The 22,972-nt window shown below is 33.1% G+C and overlaps 3 protein-coding genes across 4 annotated transcripts; all 3 read left to right on the plus strand.

The window, feature by feature from the left end:
• The first annotated feature begins 1,628 nt into the window (after nucleotides 1-1,628).
• Nucleotides 1,629-9,124, plus strand: LOC133298554 (beta-galactosidase 1-like). 2 transcript variants are annotated; one of them, XM_061497876.1, is made up of 6 exons: nucleotides 1,629-1,730; nucleotides 1,955-2,043; nucleotides 2,171-2,276; nucleotides 2,364-2,451; nucleotides 2,983-3,092; nucleotides 9,068-9,124. In XM_061497876.1, exons 1-5 carry the CDS (start codon nucleotides 1,632-1,634, stop codon nucleotides 3,012-3,014), a joined length of 414 nt encoding a protein of 137 aa, XP_061353860.1. In that variant the 5' UTR covers nucleotides 1,629-1,631; the 3' UTR covers nucleotides 3,015-3,092; nucleotides 9,068-9,124. The 2 variants fall into 2 exon arrangements, with proteins under 2 accessions (XP_061353860.1, XP_061353859.1); XM_061497875.1 differs by having other exon boundaries at nucleotides 1,647-1,730; nucleotides 1,871-2,043.
• Nucleotides 7,612-8,345, plus strand: LOC133298553 (agamous-like MADS-box protein AGL62). The gene has a single exon (XM_061497874.1). The coding sequence runs from the start codon at nucleotides 7,666-7,668 to the stop codon at nucleotides 8,317-8,319; it is 654 nt and encodes a 217-aa protein (XP_061353858.1). The 5' UTR covers nucleotides 7,612-7,665; the 3' UTR covers nucleotides 8,320-8,345.
• Nucleotides 8,934-22,972, plus strand: LOC133298544 (cysteine-rich receptor-like protein kinase 10). Its single transcript, XM_061497855.1, has 6 exons — nucleotides 8,934-8,957; nucleotides 9,068-9,105; nucleotides 9,220-9,275; nucleotides 9,394-9,631; nucleotides 21,987-22,137; nucleotides 22,655-22,972. Exons 1-6 carry the CDS (start codon nucleotides 8,934-8,936, stop codon nucleotides 22,970-22,972), a joined length of 825 nt encoding a protein of 274 aa, XP_061353839.1.

Raw genomic sequence — 22,972 nt, forward strand, 5'->3', positions numbered from 1 at the left:
CTGCATCACTGATGTAAGGTTTCTTCTATTGATTCAGTAAAGTGATTTCCTTACTGTAAGATGATATCAGCTGAAAATTAGAATTCCGCTCATTCGTTCTTCTTCTGGCTGTTCTTGCTGTTTGTCAGCTTCATACCCATGGCGTCTGAAGCGAATCCTTCAACCATCGAACCAAATCCTTCAACCACTGGAGTGAATGCTTCAGTGCATGTACGTTCTCAGGTCGAAGATCCTGCTAGCCCTTTCTTTCTTCACCATTCTGACAATCCTGGGCTTGTCGTAGTCTCTCAGCCCTTGACTGGTGACAACTATAATTTATGGAGCAGAGCCATGAAAATTGCCCTATCGGTTAAAAACAAATTGGGGTTTATTAACGGTTCTATTGCCAAACCTAGTGATGCTGATCTTATTAACGACATTGTTATTTCCTGGATTTTGAATTCAGTCTCCAAAGAAATTTCCAGTAGCATCACCTACTCTGGTTCGACTCGTGATATTTGGGTGGACAAAGCAATAGACCAAGAATCTTTCAGTTGCGCCGTGATCTCACAACCCTCACTCAAATCAAGCTTCCGTGAGTGTGTATTTCACAAAACTTAAATGGGAAGAGTTGAGCAATTTTTGCCCCTCTTGTGATTACGGTCAACACACCTGAAATTCTGAATCATTAACCTTTAAGAGGAAGGTTATACTACTAAATCTTAACTGTTGATTTTTGCTAATTTAATGGTTATAGTTTATTGTAAATTAATAAGTATGATCTCATAAATTATAACTGTTAGATTAACAAAATCAACGATTAAGATTTGATAGTAATATGTAGTAAGAAAAATAGGTAGTAAGTATAACCTTTTCGTCTTTATACATGGATTTTGGGCGAAATTATTGAGTGCCTTAATTGCTTGTTCATATTTGTCATTGAATATTTATAATTGATAGCTTTTAAACGGTTTTTTTATTTATGTGAATAGATAATAACGGTTTAAGGATTGCGAGAGGAAATAGAAAATATAGTGAAAAGGAGAGAGGGAAAACGGTAAAAATTCAAAACTTTGATTCCCTCGCGGGCCAAAATGAATTTTCCAATGACAAAACCTTGTTAGGCGATACCATTGGCCTTCAAATGATTGGCAAACAAAAGCAGCCTTCTTGCTCGACGCACACCATGTGAATCTCCCATTTTACTTCAAATGCTTGGCGAAACTGATAAAAGCTTTGTAATTTTATCCTCGATCATCACTGCTCGCACGCCAAACCTTCATTTTCGTTCTTCATGTTTTTTCTCTCTCTTTCTATTCTTTCATTAATTCATTTTTCCCCAGATTTGTAAAATCTCTCGACTAGATCACGTCGATACGCATTTGACTTTGTTTTTATCGCTCTCTTGCTTTGGTCGTCGAAAGGTACAAAGTTTGTTTTAAAATTCAATATTTATTTCTCTCATCTATTTTGGTTTCCAGAATCGAAGGTGGAAACTCAATGCCTGGTTCTGTTTTCTAACCCCGAGTGGTGTTTTTTAACGTTTCAGAATCACTAAGGAAAATCTATCATATTTTTCATGTTTTTTGATGTTATTACTTTACCTTCTATTAACTTTTTTTTTGATTTTTGATTTTTTTAATGTTGCCGTAATGAAGTTTCAAATGCAAAAGTTTACAACGAAGATAGTCGATATGATGAAAGCAGAAAGGTTATACGAGTCTCAGGGTGGTCCAATAATTCTATCTCAGGTAGATTAATCCAGTAACTTGCTTTATATTTTCTAGTAATTTTTTATTTTTTTTGAAGAGTTATAACCTTGTTACTCATTGAGTAAAAATGGAGATATATACTGAAAGTATTTCCTTATTTCACCATTGTTTTTACTCAGATTGAAAATGAATATGGACCTATGCAGTATGAAATTGGTGCTCCTGGTAAGGCCTATTGTGATTCCAATATAAATTTTTTGCAGATTAACACTTGCAACGGCTTCTATTGTGATTATTTCTCTCCAAATAAGGCTTACAAACCAAAGATGTGGACAGAAGCTTGGACTGGCTGGTATAATAATATGTCGCTTGTATTTGGTGCCTTGTTACTTCTTAGGTTTTCCTAGGAATGAGAAATATACAAGCTAAGAGTATTGCCTGAATGTTCATTACATGCGTTTGTTTTGTGAACTTAATAGGTTTACTGAGTTCGGAGGTCCAGTTCCTCATAGACCTGCTGAGGACATGGCATTTTCAGTTGCACGGTTTATACAGAAAGGGGGATCATTTGTCAACTATTACATGGTAACTTCAGTGTTTGTTGATTTCAATGTGTCGATCCTTCCTTTCTTCATTCAATCAACTAAATCCCCTTTGTTTTGTTCATTCCAGTATCATGGGGGAACTAATTTTGGTCGAACTGCTGGTGGTCCATTCATTGCTACCAGCTACAATTATGATACACCTATTAATGAATATGGTATGCACAAAGGATTCCAATACCTATGGTCCATATCTACTGATATTATGATAATTTTTTTGTTTTTAAATTTGGCATATCTATGGAGTAAAGCTCAAGTTTATGATAAGATTTGTGCAACCTTACCGACTGCTGTGAAACATAGCACAATTGAACATTGCTTCTGATACTTTTACATTAACCAAAAATCCTAGTCAATATTGCATCACTTTTTCTTTGTTATTGGCTGCAAATTCTATTATGATATTATGTTTTGCCACACGTTTGTTGTGTGACAATGAAAAATTTGTACATGTAGTACTGATGATCTAAAGATGACTGCTGCCGATTAACTCAGATTGTAAAATATTGCGAATCTGTATATCCTGTGTCTATTGTTGGGGGGTCCTTGCCTTGACTATGCTTCATTCATTTTCTTATTATATGTAAAGAACTGAATACTGGTCAATCCTTGGTTATAACATTATTGATAAATTTTATTTATTTTGGTTTCTTCATGTTGAATACTTACCTTGCTCCTTTACTTGACAGTGTTGTCATCAATCCCAATGAAGGATTCTTGAGGAATGGAAAGAATCCTGTTCTTGCAGTATTATCTGCTGGGCATGCTATGCATGTTTTTATCAATAGTCAGCTGTCAGGTTAGTAGCATACTTTTTATTATGTTTTATTACTTTTTATTATGTGTCCAAAATTAGGAAGTTATATAATCTTCAGCCTTAATATCATGAATTTAATGTTGTGATGTAACATTACAAATGTTATATAATTTTCCATTTTATGTTTTATTATTTTTTATTATGTGTCCAAAATTAGGAAGTTATATAATCTTCGGCCTTAATATCATGAATTTAATGTTGTGATGTAACATTACAAATGTAAAAATTCTTATATAATGCCAACTAATTTGGTTACATATATATTTTAAGGGAATAACATATATCTTTTTAAAGGATATAAGTTTATATCCTTTTAGATCCTAACCGCTGATTTCCGTCCATCAACGATTATAATTTATTGGATTAAAATTATTAATTAATTAATAATAAATTACGTTAATAAAAGGAAAAATCCATATTTTAATCAATTTGAATTTTCCAATCAGTTAATGAAAAATCCAATTAATTTGGTTGAAACATTGTCAAACTCATATAAAGATGCCTCCTCCCTTTATAAAAGTTCGAATTCTTATATTAAGGCACGTTTGTTTGAGATTTTTTAAATAAAAATGTACTCTTAACTAAAAAATGTGTTTAAAAATTTATTGATAATTAGACATGGGATTAACGACTTTCTCTTGTTATAAGAGATAATTTTATTTCCTTCAACTCAAAATGACGTCATTTTGGGATTTAAGATTCAAAATGAAAGATATTTTAGTAAAATTTATAATACAAGAGTAAAGTAAAATATTTAAAATATCCATTATTTTTAATCCTAAACTCTAAAAAAATATGACTTTGAAGTTGCAACAGATAAAATTATCTCATGTGATAGGAGAAATAAATTTTTCACTAGATATTTGATTTTAAACGTTGGGGAGGGTTAATTTATAAATTTTTTGTTTACAAACTGCACTATATATTCTAAAAAGTACACTAGGTTACACTATGTATTTTCGGGGGTACATATATAGTGTAATTTGCAAAATTTATAAAAGAAATTTGTAAACAAATCATTTCTTTTAAACGTTATAAACTATAAAACATCATTTTAATTTTCTTTTAAGTTAAAAGCTTGAATTTAATTAAAAAAATTTAAAACTTATAAAAAAATTCAAAAACTTATTCAAACAAGAAGAGGGTTATAGTTACAATTTTTTTTTTTTTATAAACTACATTATGTATTCGAGATAGTATTCTGTGTGCTGAAATGTACTATCCGTAATACATAGCGTAGTTTATAAGAGTCTATAAAGAAAAAGTTTGTAACTATAATCCTCCTCTTTAAACAAAGAGTTTTATAAGAGTTATGTTGTAGGAAAAGTGATTGTGTCATGTTACTGAGATTCGTTTTCCGTGTCTTTAGTTTTTTTTTTTTTTTTCAAAAAATGCGAACCCCGCAAAATGTTTTGTGTGTAGGAAATTTTATCATGTCATGTTAAAGGACAAATGAAAACCCCTTAAACAAACTTTAAAACTGCATTCAAATAAATTTAATAATAAAAATCTATTCAATGCATTTTTTTTCCTTCTCTATGGGCCACTTAACACATCTTAGTGGGACTCTAGCGATTTTTTTAAATGTTACTTCCACCTATAGAAGGACATTAAATCGTATATCTTTTACAGGAAAAGTGTTTGTCATTTAAAATGATATAATTTATGTCATTTCACTCTCACAAAGATATGAAATCCACACCTTTATTATTTTTTGTCCACTCTTTCTTCCCCTTTATCTATCTTTTTCTCTCACTTAAAATGACACAACTTTACATCCTTTAAAATGATACACATTTTTCCCATCTTTTATATTATGAAGGTTTTTTAAAACATATTTTCATTATAAATTTTTTTCCAATATTATTATCACAAGATAAGTATTTTTATAGAAATTATTCTCAAACAAAACAAATTTTAAAAAGTGATGTGTACCCTTTAATTTGTTTTAATATGAGTAAATACTTTTTTTGGTCCCTAACAAAAAACACGGTACCCATTTTAGTCTCTTACAAAAAAAAATTAGTTTCGAGGTCCCTGACAAATTCAAAGTGGAATCATTTAGTTGAAATTGTGGTCCCTCACAAATTCAAAAAAGACCCATATTAGTCCCTCAAATGGACTAAAATGGGTCCACTTTGAATTTGTCAGGGACCTCGAGATTAATTTTTTTTTGTAAAGGATTAAAGTGGGTACCGTGGTTTTTGTTAGGGACCCTAAAAGGTATTTACACTTTTAATATTTTTTGATTTGTTAACAAAAATGGCTTTTTTTTTCCTTTTAAAGAATGTAACAATTGGCCAACAAAATATTTGCTCTTGATTCATATATGTATTTTTTCATTAAAACAAACAAGGTTTATATGTATCAAGGCTTTTATTCCAATTTTGTCATATGCCTTATTAGGAGGATTTTTTGCAATCGAATATTAATGTTAGAGGCAATAGAAATTTAATTTCACCGGTTCAAATTTAAAGTTACACATAAATGCGTTAGCCGTTAGATCAAAAAAGATCAACGACTCTGATTTGTAAGCATGTGACAACATTGATATTTTTTGATCTAAGGACTCTCAGATGAGGTGTCAAACTTCAAATTTGACACCGGTGTCAAAGGATCCTACCTCTTAATGTTAATATTTATTTCTATTCTTTTGTATTTATCCTTTAGGACTGTTGGTAACGCAGTACAAGATAGTTTTAAGTTTATAGAAATTTAATTTCAAGTAATTATGAGAGTATTAATTCTTTTTTTATTTTATTTTTTGTATCACTAAATGCGTTATAACTTATTCTAGGCCAAACTTTTTTTAAATATAATAATAGAAATTAACCACATAACCTAATACAAATTATTCAAATCCCTCACCACTATTCTAAGCCAACTTCCTGATAAGCAGGTTTGATACATGAAAAGACTTCAAGTTTTTCCTAAGGAACCTTCGCTATCTGAAAGCATTTTAGAATATTCTGAGGAACCTTCACCCCAAGTTAATAGTTAGGAATTTTTTTTTATAAATATGAGTTCACTTTTAAGAACATAGATTGAGGTGGTTTGGACAAGTGATGAGAAGGCCCATCTTTATAAAAGTGAACTCATATTTATAAATTTTTTTTCCTAACTATTAACTTGGGGTGAAGATTCCTCGGAATATTCTAAAATCCTTTCAGATAGCAAATGTTCCTTAGGAAAAACTTCAAGTCTTTTCATGTATCACACCTGCTTATAGGAAGTTGGCTTAGAATAGTGGTGAGGGTTTGGATAATTTGTATTAGGTTATGTGGTTAATTTTTATTATTATATTTAAAAAAAGTTTGGCCTAGAATAAGTTATAACGCATTTAGTGATAAAAAAAATTAATACTCTCATAATTACTTGAAATTAAATTTCTATAAACCAACAGTCCTAAAGGATAAATACAAAAGAATAGAAATAAATGTTAACATTAATATTCGATTGCAAAAAATCCTCCTAAGGCATATGACAAAATTGGAATAAAAGCCTTCATACATATAAATCTTGTTTGTTTTAATGAAAAAATACATATATGAATCAACAGCAAATATTTTGTTGGCCAATTGTTACATTCTTTAAAAGGAAAAAAAAAGCATTTTTGTTAACAAATCAAAAAATATTAAAACAAATTAGAGGGTACGCATCACTTTTTAAAATTTGTTTTGTTTAAGAATAATTTCTATAAAAAAACTTATCTTGTGATAATAATATTGGAAAAAAATTTACAATGAAAATATGTTTTAAAAAATCTTCATAATATAAAAGATGGGAAAAATGTGTATCATTTTAAAAGATGTAAAGTTGTGTCATTTTAAGTAAGAGAAAAAGATAGATAAAGGGGAAGAGAGAGTGAACAAAAAATAATAAAGGTGTGGATTTCATATCTTTGTGAGAGTGAAATGACATAAATTATATTATTTTAAATGACACACTTTTCCCGTAAAAGATATACGATTTAATGTCCTTCCATAGGTGGCTGTAACAATTAAAAAAATCGCTAGAGTCCCACTAAGATGTGTTAAGTGGCCCGTAGAGAAGAAAAAAAAATGCATTGAATAGATTTTTATTATTAAATTTATTTGAGTGCAGTTTTAAAGGGGTTTTCGTTTGTCCTTTAACATGACATGGTAAAGTTTCCTACACACAAAATATTTTGTGGGGTCTGCATTTTTTGAAAAAAAACCTAAGACACGGAAAATGAATCTCAGTAACATGACACAGTCACTTTTCCTACAACATAACTCTTATAAAACTCTTAGTTGACATTATATAAGAATTTTTACATTTGTAATGTTACATCACAACATTAAATTCATGATATTAAGGCTGAAGATTATATAACTTTCTAATTTTGGAAACATAATAAAAAGTAATAAAACATAAAATGGAAAATTAATGTGTTAGGTGTCAGACACCAAAGATTTAGCAATATATATACCGATGTGAGCTTCCTCTATAGGAATCCAAAACCAAAAGAAGCAGCATTTGGCTTTCTTTCTTTTCTTCTGTTCTTCTCTCTTAGTGGTCATTTCTTTCAATTATGTCATCGAAGAAGAAGTCTAGTTTAGGTCGGCAAAAGATCCCTATTGAGAAAATAGGGAAAAAAAGTCATCTGCAAGTTACATTCTCTAAGCGTCGTTCAGGACTCTTCAAGAAAGCTAGTGAGCTTTGCACCCTTTGTGGGGTAGATATTGCAATTGTAGTTTTCTCTCCAGCTGATAAGGCTTTCTCTTTTGGCCATCCAGAAGTTGAGTCCATCATTGATCGTTATCTGACTCGAAACCCTCCACAAGAGTCTAGTGCTCACCTACTTGTTGAGGCTCATCGAAATGCAAATGTTCGTGATCTCAACATGCAGCTGACTCAGCTTCTTAGCCATTTGGAGATTGATAAGAAGCAAGGAGAAGAGCTTGATCATGTGAGGAAAGCTAGGCAGCGCCAGTTTTGGTGGGAAAGCCCTGTTGATCAGCTTGGCTTGCATGAATTGCTTCAATTAAAGGGTTCTATTGAGGAGCTGAAGAAGGTTGTTGGAAAACATGCTTCCAAATTCATGATGGACCAAAACAATATATCTCTACCAATTATTGGGGCTAATGGCTTTGGACGTTATGATGCTTTTGAGAACAAATATGCTGCTGGGATTAATATTGCTTCAACACCTCCTAATGCCGGTTTTCGGCATGGGTATCTTTGAATCGTTTTTTTTTTTTTTTTTTTCAGTTTCTTTGGGTTTGCTTTTAGATCCATAGAAGTGATCATAAACTAGTACCTGACTAGTTTTATTATTAGCTTTTTCTTTTTCAATAACAACGGTTGAAGAACAATCATGGTTGAAATAATTTGTCCTTTCACCAAGGATACCTCATGAATAAAATTTCACATTTACCTTTACTGCTTTTGTTGCTGTTCTTGTAGATTTCTTTATTCAAATAAATGTTTATAATTTATAACTCATGGGTATATATTCTTTCTATTACAACAATAACATGAAGGTTTCAACCTAACACATATATATCCCCTTTAAATAACTCAAATTCTTTACCATGCCCACTTCAGCTCTAATGACTTAAACAAACCTCCCAAACAAACTTGGAATAGTGTAGACCTTTTTGGGACAAGGCGAAAGGAAAGAACAGGTGACAAATAGAGAGAGAGAGAAAAAAACGTTATCAATTGAAGATAGAATCAATATCAAAGGAAAAAAATACAAAGCACAAAGAATTACAAACAACATCACGGACAACAATTTAACATTGTGTGAGCATTCAGACATTATTCCTTAATGTTTTTAGAAAATTTTATATAAACATGGTATTCGGAGCTGTTTACTTGGTAAGTAACACTGTTGAATTCAGATACACATCACCTCTTCTTCAAAACATGGTATACCCAGTTACTTAGCTAGTTATTTAGCAGCATACCTGAGTGAGATATACTTTCAGGGTAGACTCTCCAATGGACAAGTGATTGCAGTCAAAAGGTTGTGAAGAGATTCTGGCCAAGGAGATACTGAATTTAAGAATGAAGTGCTTTTAGTGGCCAAGCTGCAGCACCGAAATTTAGTTTGACTACTTGGTTTCTGCCTGGAAGGAAGAGAAAGGCTACTTGTCTATGAATTTGTTAATAAAAGCCTTGATTTCTTCATATTTGGTACGTTAGTGTATCTGCATAATTAGACTGTTGCTCTATTACTTTAGTTCTGGTTCAAGTACTCAGACTAACTACTAAACGTAACTTTAAAATTCATATGGCTTCGGTTTATATGTAGATCCAACCAAGAAAGTGCAACTGGATTGGAAAAGGCGCTACAAAATCATTCGGGGTATAGCTCGTGGCCTTCTTTACCTTCATGAGGATTCTCGACTGCGCATTATACATCGTGATCTCAAAGCAAGCAACATTCTTTTAGATGAAGAAATGAATCCTAAGATATCAGATTTTGGCATAGCAAGACTGTTTGTGGTGGATCAAACTCAAGGCAATACCAGTAGAATTGTTGGAACATAGTAAGTATTCAAATGTGTTATTATAAGAGCTTTATTTCGATCAACTGTTAAAGTATAATTTTTAACATCATCATGACTCAATCTTGTATTGATAAGTTATTCGAAGAATTTTATATTTTAAATAGTCAAGCTATTTATTTATTTTGATACAATACATGATATCATGCAAAGTATCCAAATCTCTTGACCCTCATCACTACACCAATCCTAGTTACTTAGAGTCAAGCTATTTTAATGATACCACATTGTATGACTGACAGGTAGTTTAAAATACATTTACACTAATAGGAAATCAAAATTAAAACTTTGTTATAAGTATCATTAGCCTTAGCAACTGAATCAGTTTGAAAATTTAAGATTGTAAAAAGACTCATAACATTTATGGATAATTAAGCTTGTCCATGTTGGCATGTAGTGGGTATATGGCACCTGAGTATGCACTGCATGGACTGTTTTCAGTGAAATCAGATGTCTTCAGTTTTGGAGTACTGATTCTTGAGATTGCAAGTGGCCAGAAAAACAGTGGAATTCGTCATGGGGAGAATGTAGAGGATCTACTGAGCTTTGTATGTCTTTCTTTTCTCACTATTATATCTTCTTTGCCATTAAAAGTATGGATTAGAAGATTACATGCTCCTATATACACATTAATGTTGAAGTGGAATCGGTGACTTAATTAATAGTATCGTCTATGATAGAGCAAATTCTTGCAGGCAAGGAGAAACTGGAGGGAGGGGACAGCTACAAATATTGTAGATCCATCATTAAACAACAGTTCGGGAAATGAAATGATGAGACGCATCCACATTGGTTTACTCTGTGTTCAAGAAAATTTAGCTGACAGACCAACAATGGCTGCCGTTGCACTAATGCTTAATAGCGATTCTCTCACTCTCCAGGTACCTTCAGAACCTGCATTTTATATGGACAGTAGAACTAGAAGCCTTCCACACATGCAGTCATGGCCATAGGTGTATAATTCAAGGGCAAGAAGATCAACTTAACTTAATTGAGCTCAAAAATCAGTAGATGAGGCTTCAATTAATATCCTTGCTAGATTTTGGTCATCGTGGTGATATTTATATGCTTTTTCGATTCAAATAAACAACATAAATCTTTATATTTTTATTTCTAATATTTGAGAATTGAGATATATTCTACCGAGCTTGGGGGCATGAGTGCAGTAGTGCGTATGAGGTCCATTCCAACAAAACACGAAGAAAGTAATAGTCGGGCATGCCCTCACCCACATTGGTCTCAATTATATTTGCCATTTTACCGTTTCTTTATACTTCTTTTTAAAGATCAATTTTGATTCCTAAAATTGTTAATTATTTAAGATGCGTTTTATTTGTTTTCTATTTTCATTTAATATGTATTATTCAGAATTATAAAAATATTATTTCATTTTTTATTTTTAAAGGTTTATTAAAAAATGTTAACAACAGGTCTGTTACACTCTTCTTTTAAATTTTTGTAATTATTGAATAAAATTTCATATACATTCTACCTGTATAGCACGGACGCGGTCTGAAAATTTGCGTGTCCGACACGGACACGCTCCGACACGCGTTCGACACGCGGTCAACATTTGGGGACACGTGGTCAACTCTCTGACATATTTTTTCGACACACAGTCAACTTTTTCAGATACGCGGTCAATGTTCGGACACGCTCGGACACAATTTTTTTTGTTTTTTTATTTTTAAATCTTAATTTTATTTTGTTAACTAAATATAAAAGAAATAATTTATAAATTAATTTTTTTCTATTAAAATTTGACATGAAAAATTAACAAAGTACGAAAAATTATTTATATTTATGTTATAAAATTTAAATATTTGATTGGTTATATGACTTATTATGAATTTTTATGTATTAAATATAAATTATATTATACATATATTAAAAATTTTATTTAATATCAAAGCGTGTCCCAACGTGTCGAAATATGATATTTTTTAAAATTAACGTGTCGTCGTGTTGTGTCTCATATCCTGTGTCCGTGCATCATAGCATTCTACTATATAATTCGCCTCACTCATTATTATTCGCACGATGATAGTGTAGAAAAGAAAGTGTCCAAGAGTTTCTTGTTAACTTTTCATCTATAAAACAAAAAAATAAGATATTATGATTATTAACAAAGAGGGAGGTTATATTTAATATTTTTTTCTTACTATCTCTTAGTCTTTAATTACTAAATCTTAACAATTGATTTCCGTCAATCTAACAGTTATAATTTTTTGAGAATTAATAAGTGTGACTCAATAAATTATAACCGTTAGATTGACGAAAATCACTGGTTAAAATTTTGTAGTAAGAGGTAGTAAATAAACCTTTTCCGTTAATGAAATCATATAAATTAAAATATAAACCAAACATATTCCTATATTTTATTTTTTATATAATTCTTTTCATATAAGTTTTTATAATTTTATTAAGGTTTTGATATTTATAAAATTAATATATTGATAAATTGGATTATAAGAAGCAATCGTTCGTTTAAAAAAACTCTTTTCAGTGGGAACTTGAGAAGATTTATGTTTCCTTGAGTGGTCTGCACTGAACCGTCAAATTAGTTTGCGGATGGAAATGAGAAAAAAATTCAATAATTTTTTTTACGGTTAATTTTTTTTTTGAATTATATAAATATTAACTTGTTTCTTTGCTTTAATATTCTTTTTTGTTTTCTTTATTTAATAAAATAAAAGCGGAATCAAAATAGCCTATTCACAATTTAAGAAAGTTTTTAAAAATAAACATTGACCATCATTGACAATTTGACATTTTATTTAATGTGGACCCGAGCAGCTGTATTTTTTTTATTTTTTTTTTAAAAAGCGCACTTTTAATGTTATTTACAAATCTTAACGCATCTTTAATCTTGAATAGTATGTTTCGGGTATAAATTTCTTAACACTAGAACAATAGTAGAAACGTTTCATCTCTTCGAATAACAAGCTCTACAATCATCACCTGAAATTTATTATTAATCAGACATAAATTATATATTTGACTAAACTGTCAATTTGTTATATGGTGAACTTATGAATCTTTTCAAATAGAGATATGATCCGTTTATAATTTTTTTTTTGCAAATTACATTAAGTACGATCGGTCGTACACTGCATGATTAAAGTATAACCGGTCGTACTTAGTGTAGTTTGTAAGAGTTTATAAACAAAAAAGTTTGTAAATATAACCTGCCATTTTCAAATAAACAATTATTCTTTGAATTTTTGGAGGTATTTTCGGTGGGAATATGTTTTTATTATAGGGGGCGTTTGGTAGAGGATAATTTTTTTTTTATTAGGGAAATATGATTACTAAGAATATAGTGGGAAAGTGAGTTTGGTAGGAAAGTTTAAAAAAAGTTGTTTGGTAGGCTGAAATATTATCGGGAAAATTGATTTTAGTTTGCTAAGTCTATGTCTGGTTGAAGGTAAAATATAGGTGAAAAAATATGATTAAATTATCACAACAACCCTTGACTAAAATAAAATGGAAAAATATGATTTTAGTTTGCTTTAGTTTTTCCAAACATCAGGGTCATTTTGGTCTCCTTGCTTGCAATCTTTTTTGGATTTCTCCATCTATTAGCAAATACCACCTTGTAAGTGGTATTATTCAATAGTATTTTTTACACACAAAAAGCAAATACTAGGTAAATGACTTTCCTAACAATTTTTTAAAACATGATACCAAACATGGACATCCAAAAATACAACTTCCATTTGCCTAACTAGTTGTACTCATCGCGGTACGTAGATGTGTCCCATGGAGGGTAAAGTATGTTGATATAGGGGTGTCCATAGTGGTCTTGGTAGAGACCAAACCACTAGTGAAGCTTCCCATGATGTGCATAAAGGGAGGGTGTGTGAGAGTGGCTAGGGTGGCTCTCCATCATCACCACAGTTGAAGCTGAGTGGAGGAGAAGAAGTCCTCTCTCTCAATGTCAGAGGGGGTATTTAGAGCAAGAGCCCTAGTCAACCTAGTCAGGCTAGGCATGCTGAACCCCTGCCCTTGTACAGGGGCAGCTGGTGTGCATGGGGAAGAGGGGGCATCCTATGATACCTTCTAGAAGTGGACCTTTTAGATTGGACCCAGTAGTGAGCCTATGCATGTGGGCTATCCAGAACCGCCATAACAAAAACTTGTACCATACACTCCCAAGATATTTTTTTCCCCCACTTATTTCTCAATGAATTTAATGAAAAAGGTTCATGTTTCCACATTTTCCATTCTTCTGTTATCTGGTTTTCCCAGGGGATTTTTGTTTTTTATGAATTAGTTAAAAAGCAAATATGAAAAGTACAAACTAATGATTGTACGAGACATGTAAATTATGCTTATTAACAGATCATTTTGCTACATTCCTTGATCACGCTGCGTTGGTCCATGAAGCAAATACAATGTGTAATATGTTTTGTCTTAGGCAGTCTTCATTGTCAGAGCAACAATCCAATGTGACTGTCTGGTTGGGCCTTTCTAACAAATTCCGGACAACGACCATTTCATCATGTATTGGTAAGAAATTTATTAGAATGCCACGTACCAATAAAATTTTATCACAATATCAGGTTACCTAACTTACTTTAACTCATAGCGAGTTAGGTATACATATGTGACAGCTTTTTTAAGGCCACGTAATTTTTTTTTTTTTGGAAACTGATCCTAATTATCTCTTTGAGGCGAATCAGAACCTCTTGGTATTCCCACGGGTTCGACTTTTTGAGCCGCCTATAAGACTAATCCAGAGTTCGGGTGCGAGTTCAAGGATTACGGTACTTATGCCCCTCCCCAGATGGTGTTGGTGGGATTCGAACCGAGGTCCTCTCCCACCACTCAGTCCCCATGCTACCAACTGAGCCACCCCACTTGGGTAAGGCCACGTAATTTGTATAATATACAGTGTAGTGGTTTTGGCCAATCAACTTGTCAATCAACGTGACACTTTTCTAACACAAAGTCGCTGCTTATTCCAGCGAGTTTAGGAGAAAGAAATTTTAATTTTTTTATTATTTTACATCAATATTTATTACTTTATTTTAAATTCTCTCCTCCTTTATTTTATAGTACATAATCACATTTTTCTCTCTTATTATAATCACGTTTTATAGCAATTTGCAGAAGAGATTTTCTTTTTTCTCTCTCTTGGCTATTAAATGCAATTAGTAATTAATTAATTTTCCTGGATTCGAACTTCATAAAATATTTAGGGTGTGCATAACAACCATTCTATTCCCTAGTACTGTTTCTGAAAAGAAACAATTCTTTTCTATTTCTGTGCCTTGGAACAGTTTCTGAGAAAAAAAATGTGTTTGATAATATGTTCTATTTTTATTCCGAGAATGAGAATTGTGTTTGATAACATAACAAATAATATAATAAAAAGTAATTCCTATTAAATATAAAAAAATTCGGACCATCACTTTCCTTTCCATATGGTGTGGTTGTGGTGGTGGTGGTGGCGGCGGCAGCGGTACGATAGTTGTGGTGACAGTGACGTGGTGAGAATAGTGGTGGTGATTGTGACTGCAGTGACTGCAACGATGGTGGTGGTAATGGTGGCAGCGGTGATGGTAGTGGTGGTGGAGGTGACGGCAGTGGCTGCGACAATGGTGGTGGCTATGATGGTTTAGTAGTGGCATGTTAGTGGTGGTGGCAGTGGTGGTGGTGGTGGTGGTAGGTGACAGTGGTGGTGGTGGTAGGTGACAGTGATGGTAGTGGTGCGATGGCGTGGTGATGGTGGTGGCGGGGGTGGTGTAATGATAGCGATGATGGTGGTGGTGGTGATGACAGCAATGGCTGTGACGATGGTGGTGGTGGTTGGTGGCGGCGACGGTGGTGGTGGTGACGGTAGTGGTGGTGACGGTAGTGGTGGCGATGGTGGCAGTGACGACAATGGTTGCGATGATGGTGGTGGTTGATGGCGATGGTGACGATGACGGTGATAGTGGTGGTAGTGGTAGTTGTGGTGGTGTCGGTGGCATGGTGGTAGTAATGGGTGGAGGTGGTGGTAATGGTGGCGGTGGCATCCTAGTGGTAAGGGGTGGTGACGACGGCACTAGTGGTACGATGGTGGCGGCATTCGTGTCTGGATGATGGTGGTGGTAGTGATGATGGTAGAGGTGGAGAGTGATTGAGAGAGATAAGTGTTTTTCATTTTGTGTCCGGAAACAAAAAAACAGAAATTTTCTGATTCTTTTTTATGTTCCCCAGCACAAAAATTAAACCGGTTTATCCCGGGAACAAAAAAATAAACCGGTTTTACCAGACGAATTTCCTATCCATTTCTGTTCCAGGGAACAGAAATTAAAAAAGAATTAATTTCGAGAAAGTTGTCATGCACACCCTCAGAGAGTTTAGAAATATTTTAAAATATTTACTTTATTCCACTTATTAAAAAAATTTGGCTAAAATATAAGTTACTTCCTTGGACTTTGATCATGTTTCAAATTATCTCCTTATACTTTTAATTGTTTCAATTAACCTTCTGCACTTTATAATTGTTTCAAATCAACAATTCTGTTAAAATTTTAACAAACACCGTTAAACCCCCTAAGCCCCAAATCTCAAACGCTGTTAGAACCCCTTATTCTCTTTGCCACTTGAAAATGTCACTCACAGTAATAGTGACATGCCATGTTGTTTGGTTTATCGTCTATACAGTGATTGATAAGGCATAAAATCATGCTCTAACAACATGAGAATGTGATCGATAAACCATGATTGCTAGTATCTTTTGGGGTATTTGGTACAGGAGAAATTTTTTTTATCTGAGAATATCGATTTTTAAAAATATGATTTTTATATTCAGTTTACAACAATATTCAAAAATTAAAAATTTAGAAAAATTCAGTTTCTCAAAAATCCTACAAAATGACGTCTACCAAACGCCTGTCTGCAGGTTAATTCGGGCATAGTATCAGCTACAGTACGTTGTTGTCTTACTGACATCTAATTTTCACTGCATATAAGTTTGCTTTAATTGATGATATACAGATTACAAAATTTAATTATGTGACAAAACCTTTGTTTCATGTTATTAGAGATTGAACAAATTTTCGTGTATAGCATTGGCTGGTTTGTCCACTGAGTATCTTATATATGGTTTTGCTGAAGGAGGTCTTCATGATATAAGAAAGGTTCATGCAGTTCTTAACTTGCTTCTTAGTCATGACAAATGAAAAGCTTGCAGTGCATTAACATTACTAATTGTAAATAGTTGGATTCATTGCTCAAGGGACTCGGCTTCACACAGAAGAAGGCAGATTCTCAAGTTAGATGGTCTGTGCTGAACACAATCTTACTTTCGCGTCGACATGAAGCAGCTCGAGCTAAGTTTGTGGAGAAGGTGCATTCAGTTAATTGTTGACAAGTAATGCAAATACTGTATAAACGAGTAGAGTTGGCAAAGAGAATAAGGGGTTCTAACAGCGTTTGAGATTTGGGGCTTAGGGGCTTTAACGGTGTTTGTTAAAATTTTAATAGAATTGTTGATTTGAAATAATTATAAAGTGCATAAGGTTAATTGAAACAATTAAAAGTATAAGGGGGTAATTTGAAACATGATCAAAGTCTAAGGGAGTAATTTATATTTTAGCCAAAAAAATTTCCTTCCTTCTTTACCATATATATATATATATATATATATATATATATATATATATATATATATATATATATATATATATATATATATATATATATATATATATATATATATATATATAACTTTGTTAAAAATCAAGGTAGAAATCTTTGATTTGTTTAGCTTTCTCGATTTTCAAATCGATTTTGTTTAGATTTTAATTAATTGAATTTTTGTTTGTTAGAGTTACAACATCAACACATGGGCGGCTGTGCGAAATAATAGTTAATTTCAAAATTTATTTTTGTAAAGAAAAGAAACAAAAAAGTGGAAACAAAAATGGAGAACCCTAGTAGTAGGAAAAGAAGGAACATAGCAGGGATAGACGATAACATGTTAACCAGGTGTGAAGAATGACCTGATTCTATCTTGTAAGCTCCACCACCTCCATTGAAAAGAAAAACGAGCTCACAGACACAGTGAGGGAACATCAAAGTGCCAAATACAAAATCAGTTAGTTTAGTATTTTATTTTTTATTTTATTTTAGTAATTATTTTTTTAAAATAATGGTTTTTACCTTATTTTGCATTATTTGCCCACTGAACTTTTACGCTGACAATTTTTGGATTCAATATCATCTTTAATAGTTTTAAGGTTAATGCATTTGGTATTTTCATATTTTATGTATTTGACATTTTTTTAAAAAAAAATTATTGGTAATAAATTTTATCAAAAATTAATAACGACAAGAGAGAGAAAAGAGAAAATCAGATATAAATTTTATGGTGAAGTATTTCTCCAGTCATTGGAGATAAGTTATCTATAGTGACCCTTAAAACTATGTCGTTTTGAATTAATGAAGGGTGTTTATGTAATTTTATTTATTTTTTTATCATATGAATTTTACTGAAACAACCTTCATTACTTTTTCTAAAATTACAGAAATATCATTCATTAATTTAAAATGACGTAATTTTGGGGATAACTTATCTCCAGGAGAAATACTTAACCCAAATTTTATTGGTAATAAATTTTCAAAATCAGATACACTCCTTAAATACTTTAGGAAACCAGCATTTCCAAATTGCTATAAAAAGTGATTATGAGAGAGAAACATGATTATGTGCTATAAAATAAAGGAGGAGAGAGAAACTTAATATAAAGTAATAAATATTGATGAAAGTAATAATTTTTCTTAAATTTTGTCTATCCTAAACTCGCTAGAACATGCAACAACTTTTTGTCAGAAAAGTGCCACATGGACTGACTCGTTGATTGGCCAAAATTGCTACACTATGTAGCGAGTTACGTGGCTTCAAACTGACTGCCACGTGTTTAGATCTAACTCACTAAGTGTTGTAGCGAGTTAGGTGGCGTGGCATTTTAAAAAATTCTTACTAGAGTGTGGCAGTTCTGGTAATTTTTTGCCAGAAACGTGGCAAGAGGGTTGTTGTCCCAACAAATTCCATGTTGATTTGATGGCAAGTTATTTGGTGGTAATTGGTAGACCTAGATGTAACATTATGTTTGGAAAAGTCCTCATTTATATAAAGAGAAAAACTTTGGTGAATCGGGAGCACCGAATTCGGTTCTCCCTTTTACTAAAAAAAAAATTTAAGACTTAAAAGGAAATATAAAAAAAAGTATGGGTAAAAAGGGAAAAAAATTCCTTTTTAATAAAAAAGAGCACCGAGTGCACCAAAGATTTTTTTTTGCTTTTTAAGTGTGTCCTGAAGTCTTCCGTCGCAAATGAGTACATTTATAGTACTCTCAGAGAGGACCTAATTAGTACAACAATTGATGAGAATGTTGTTTTCTTGAAGTTTTACAATGAAATCCTTGATGAAAAAATCTTACTAAGTGTGTGACTTTGGGTACAGAGGACCCAATGAATACGTACAATTGACGAGAATGTTGATTTCATAAAGTCTTACAATGACATCTTTAATGTAGAAGTCTTACGAAGTGCGTGACTTTAGGTAAAGAGGACCCAATAAGTACAATAGTTGATGAAAATGTTCATCTCGTGAAGTTACCTTTAATTACTTGATGAAGAAGTTGCTCTTGAAAAATCTAATGGTGGTGGATAACAAGTTGAGCATATGGCATGATGAGCTACAACGATGGACTTTATTTTGGTATGATGATGCCTTCTCGTTCAACAATATATCTAGAACTCCATATCATGAAAGCATGATGTCTCCACGTTATTTGTTGATCACAAATCTATGGTTAATTGTGTCATGATGCACAATTTTCACATTATGTTGGTCGAATGACTTTTTCTCTTACGTTGCATATGATTCCGTTCCCTACCTATATAATTATTTCTTTCCATATTTCTTTCCTCTTTTTTTTGATAAAAAAGGATTACTTAATCCCAAAGGACTGAAAATGTTCTCATATCGTAGGACGATAATATGATGGTAACACTAGTCGTGGCAGTTACAAATATCATCCAAAGAGGCGTGGCTTAGCGAAGAGAGAAAAAACATTAAAGAGGGAAAATTGTTAATAACTTAAACTCCCAAACCTCGAAATACACACAAACACACACACCTTAAATTTTTACACAGTCTTATGTCTCTTTAAATTCTCTGACATGGGCACTTCCATCCTAAACACACTTAATGTCTGCGTCGAAGGATTCAACGACATTGGCAATTTACACAAATTGAATTTGCAACAACAATGTCACATGAGCATTTAAACCCAGAATCCCCCGAGTTCTTTCTGAACCAACACCATGACCTAGAGCATGTGCCATTAATTTCTTGGTGTAATAGCTCGTTGTACATCGGTATTGTTAACATTAATTATGATATTAAGCGCAGTTACAATCACATCAATTCATTTATAAAATGCGAGTAAACTTTTTCCGTTTATTACGCGAGTATTTAAAACCGTAAAAAGCGTAATAAATAAAAGTTGTGACCATAATTGTAAACTCTTGCGGAATACTTATTTAACTATTTTTATATCTTATTTTACTTAATACAAGTCACTAAGGGTTCCCATAAACCTACTTAGCCAATTTCACACTTTTACATTTCCTACCTATCCGAACGTGGTTCAGTATATTCATTTGTATTCACTCAAATTTCTTCATGTTCGTCTCATATTTTTGTATCTTTTACGGGGCTTAATTACCTTTCTAGGAAGCTATCACACGCTCTATTTAGAGCTCATTTACTCCGGATATCGCCGTTTGAAGTTGGACAAGCAAAACTGCCAACCAACCCCAAAACAGCTCCAAACATCTCTCACTCCACGAATTACTGCAAAGAATACACTCAACCATTTGCTCTCAAATTTTTACACAACAAACTAGACACCTCAAACTTTAAATTGATATATCATATGTTTAATTTGACTGAGAAACGAAGCGGGAATAAAATTCCCAAAAACTGCCAGAAACAGCCCCTGCACAGGTGCGTTCTGGACAGTCCATGTTCACAGGCTTCTACAGGGCTTATTGCAACCCAGAAAATTCTCAAATATTAACAAAATGTAGAGGACATCTCCAGCTTTAAAATGGAATATGGCACGTCCCTATCGGACCTCTGTGGAGGGAGATGTGCTCTCCCTAAGTTTGCCTAAATTCTGCCAATTCTACAGAAAATTCGCCAGAGTTTCCTTTGTTTTTCCAAAAATCCCCAAATTTGCCAATGTGTTCTAACACCTTAAATGTACCTAATCATCAATGGGTGGCACACACAAGGATCAACAATGTCTTAACGACTAGTATGCATAAGATAGTGTATCGCGGAGGCACTTACAACCCAACTCAGTTTATAGATATTACACAATTTATATCATACTGCTCACGTGATTAATACTTAATACGTTTCAATCATCAAAGTCCATTTACATGCATTCTCTAAGCATTCACATAATCATAATCCTAAAATAGGCCTAAAGCCCTTCCATCATATTACACATGCTTCTCTTTACACAATGTCCAAATACAATATTTACAACATCTCAATTTCATATTACAACTTACAATTTCATGACTTTAAATTACAACTTGAAACATGAACTTTAAATGACATGTACAACTAGACTTAGGCAAAATGACATGAACAAATATGACATAAATCTCATCCTAGTAACATATGAAATGTTCATGCCCTAAGTCTAGCCTAGGCCCAATGGCCATCAAAATGCAAAAGTGCAAGGTCCTCCAATGACTCATCCTACGGGCTTCTTGCCCACCGCTTCCGTACCACTGCTACCTCCTGAAATAAAGCCCCCAAAACAGGGTGAGATATACGAATATATCTCAGTAACCCAGAGGTTCCGGAGAAAACTCCGCCCAATGGTTCACTTCGATGCATATAAATAATATAAAACAACATCTTGAAAAGCGGGATATAGCAAGGGATTTAGAGAAACTGGGGAATATAGAAATACAAAATACGATGAAGCTGGAATGGTAGCTACCAATACCACGCAACGTCCTGCCTAATGGCTCGACATATAAACCTACGGGTCTAATCCAAGGTGTGTTCCTAGAACAACAACCAAGGTACCTCTCCCATCCATATACACCCGAGACTTCCTAGTGTGCTCCTATCCGGATTACACACCACGACCCTGGGTCAACTGGAACTCCCTCTCGGAGACCTATCCAGTAGAAGTCCGAAACGTCCGAAACTTCCTAGTGTGCTTGAATCCTTTTTAAATGTGGTTTTAGATTTATTGTTGTCAAATATGTTCTATACACAATTTCTAATGTTGATATTTTTATATAGTGGTTATATGTCTCCAAAATATATAAAGTATGGGCAATTTTCAGAAAAGTCTGATGTCTTTAGCTTTGGAGTCATAGTTTTGGAGGTCATTACTGCTAAAAGGAATGCCCATCCTCTTGTATCATCAGATGATGATAGCCTCCAAGCTTATGTGAGTATTTCTTTCTTTCAATAGTAGAATACTTTCATATTAGTTGTTAAGATATATAGTCCCACATTGGTTAGATGTGCAACTAATGTAGCCTTTATAAGGCCTTAGGCACTCCTACCCTCAGAGCTAGCTTTTGGGGTGGTGTATCTCAAGGTTCTTTACATGGTATCAGAGCTTGAGCCCTCACCGCCTCCCACTTTAAAGTGGAATTAAAATAAAAAAGCACAAAAGGTAAACCAGAAATTGGGTCTGTGCAATTCCACGCTTCTAGCCCAAAGGGCTCTTGCGTGAGGGGGCGTGTTGAGATATATAGTCCCACATTGGTTAGATGTGCAATTAATGTGGTCTTTATAAGGCCTTGAGCACTCTCACCCTCAGAGCTAACTTTTGGGGTGGTGTATCCAAAGGTTCTTTACATTAATTGACGAGAATTCTAAGAAGCATTAAGAAATAATCCAAATATTAGTTCACAAAAAAAGGAAATAATCAAAATATTTAATTCAGAAAATTGTTGCAGGTTTGGAGACAATGGAGAGATCAAACACCTTTAAATATATTACATGAAGGTATTAAAGAATCTTGCAATCATAGTGAAGTCATTAAATGCATCCATATTGGTTTATTATGTGTGCAAGAGAAGCCAGATCATAGACCCACAATGGCAAGAGTTGTTTCATATCTATGTAGCCCGTTAGTTGAGTTGCCATCTCCCGGAGAACCAGTGAATTCTATGCATAATAATGGAATAGTGCAAAAGCTGGTAGCAGACGAATCGAGTTCAGGTTCCACTTTCTCAGTCAAAGAAATGTCCTTGAGTAAATTTATTCCTCGGTAG

The sequence above is a fragment of the Gastrolobium bilobum genome, unplaced genomic scaffold (assembly GCF_033153095.1).
Source record: "Gastrolobium bilobum isolate Gb01-03AN ecotype WA unplaced genomic scaffold, APGP_CSIRO_Gbil_v1 utg11931, whole genome shotgun sequence".
In the NCBI taxonomy this organism is placed as follows: Eukaryota; Viridiplantae; Streptophyta; class Magnoliopsida; order Fabales; family Fabaceae; genus Gastrolobium; species Gastrolobium bilobum.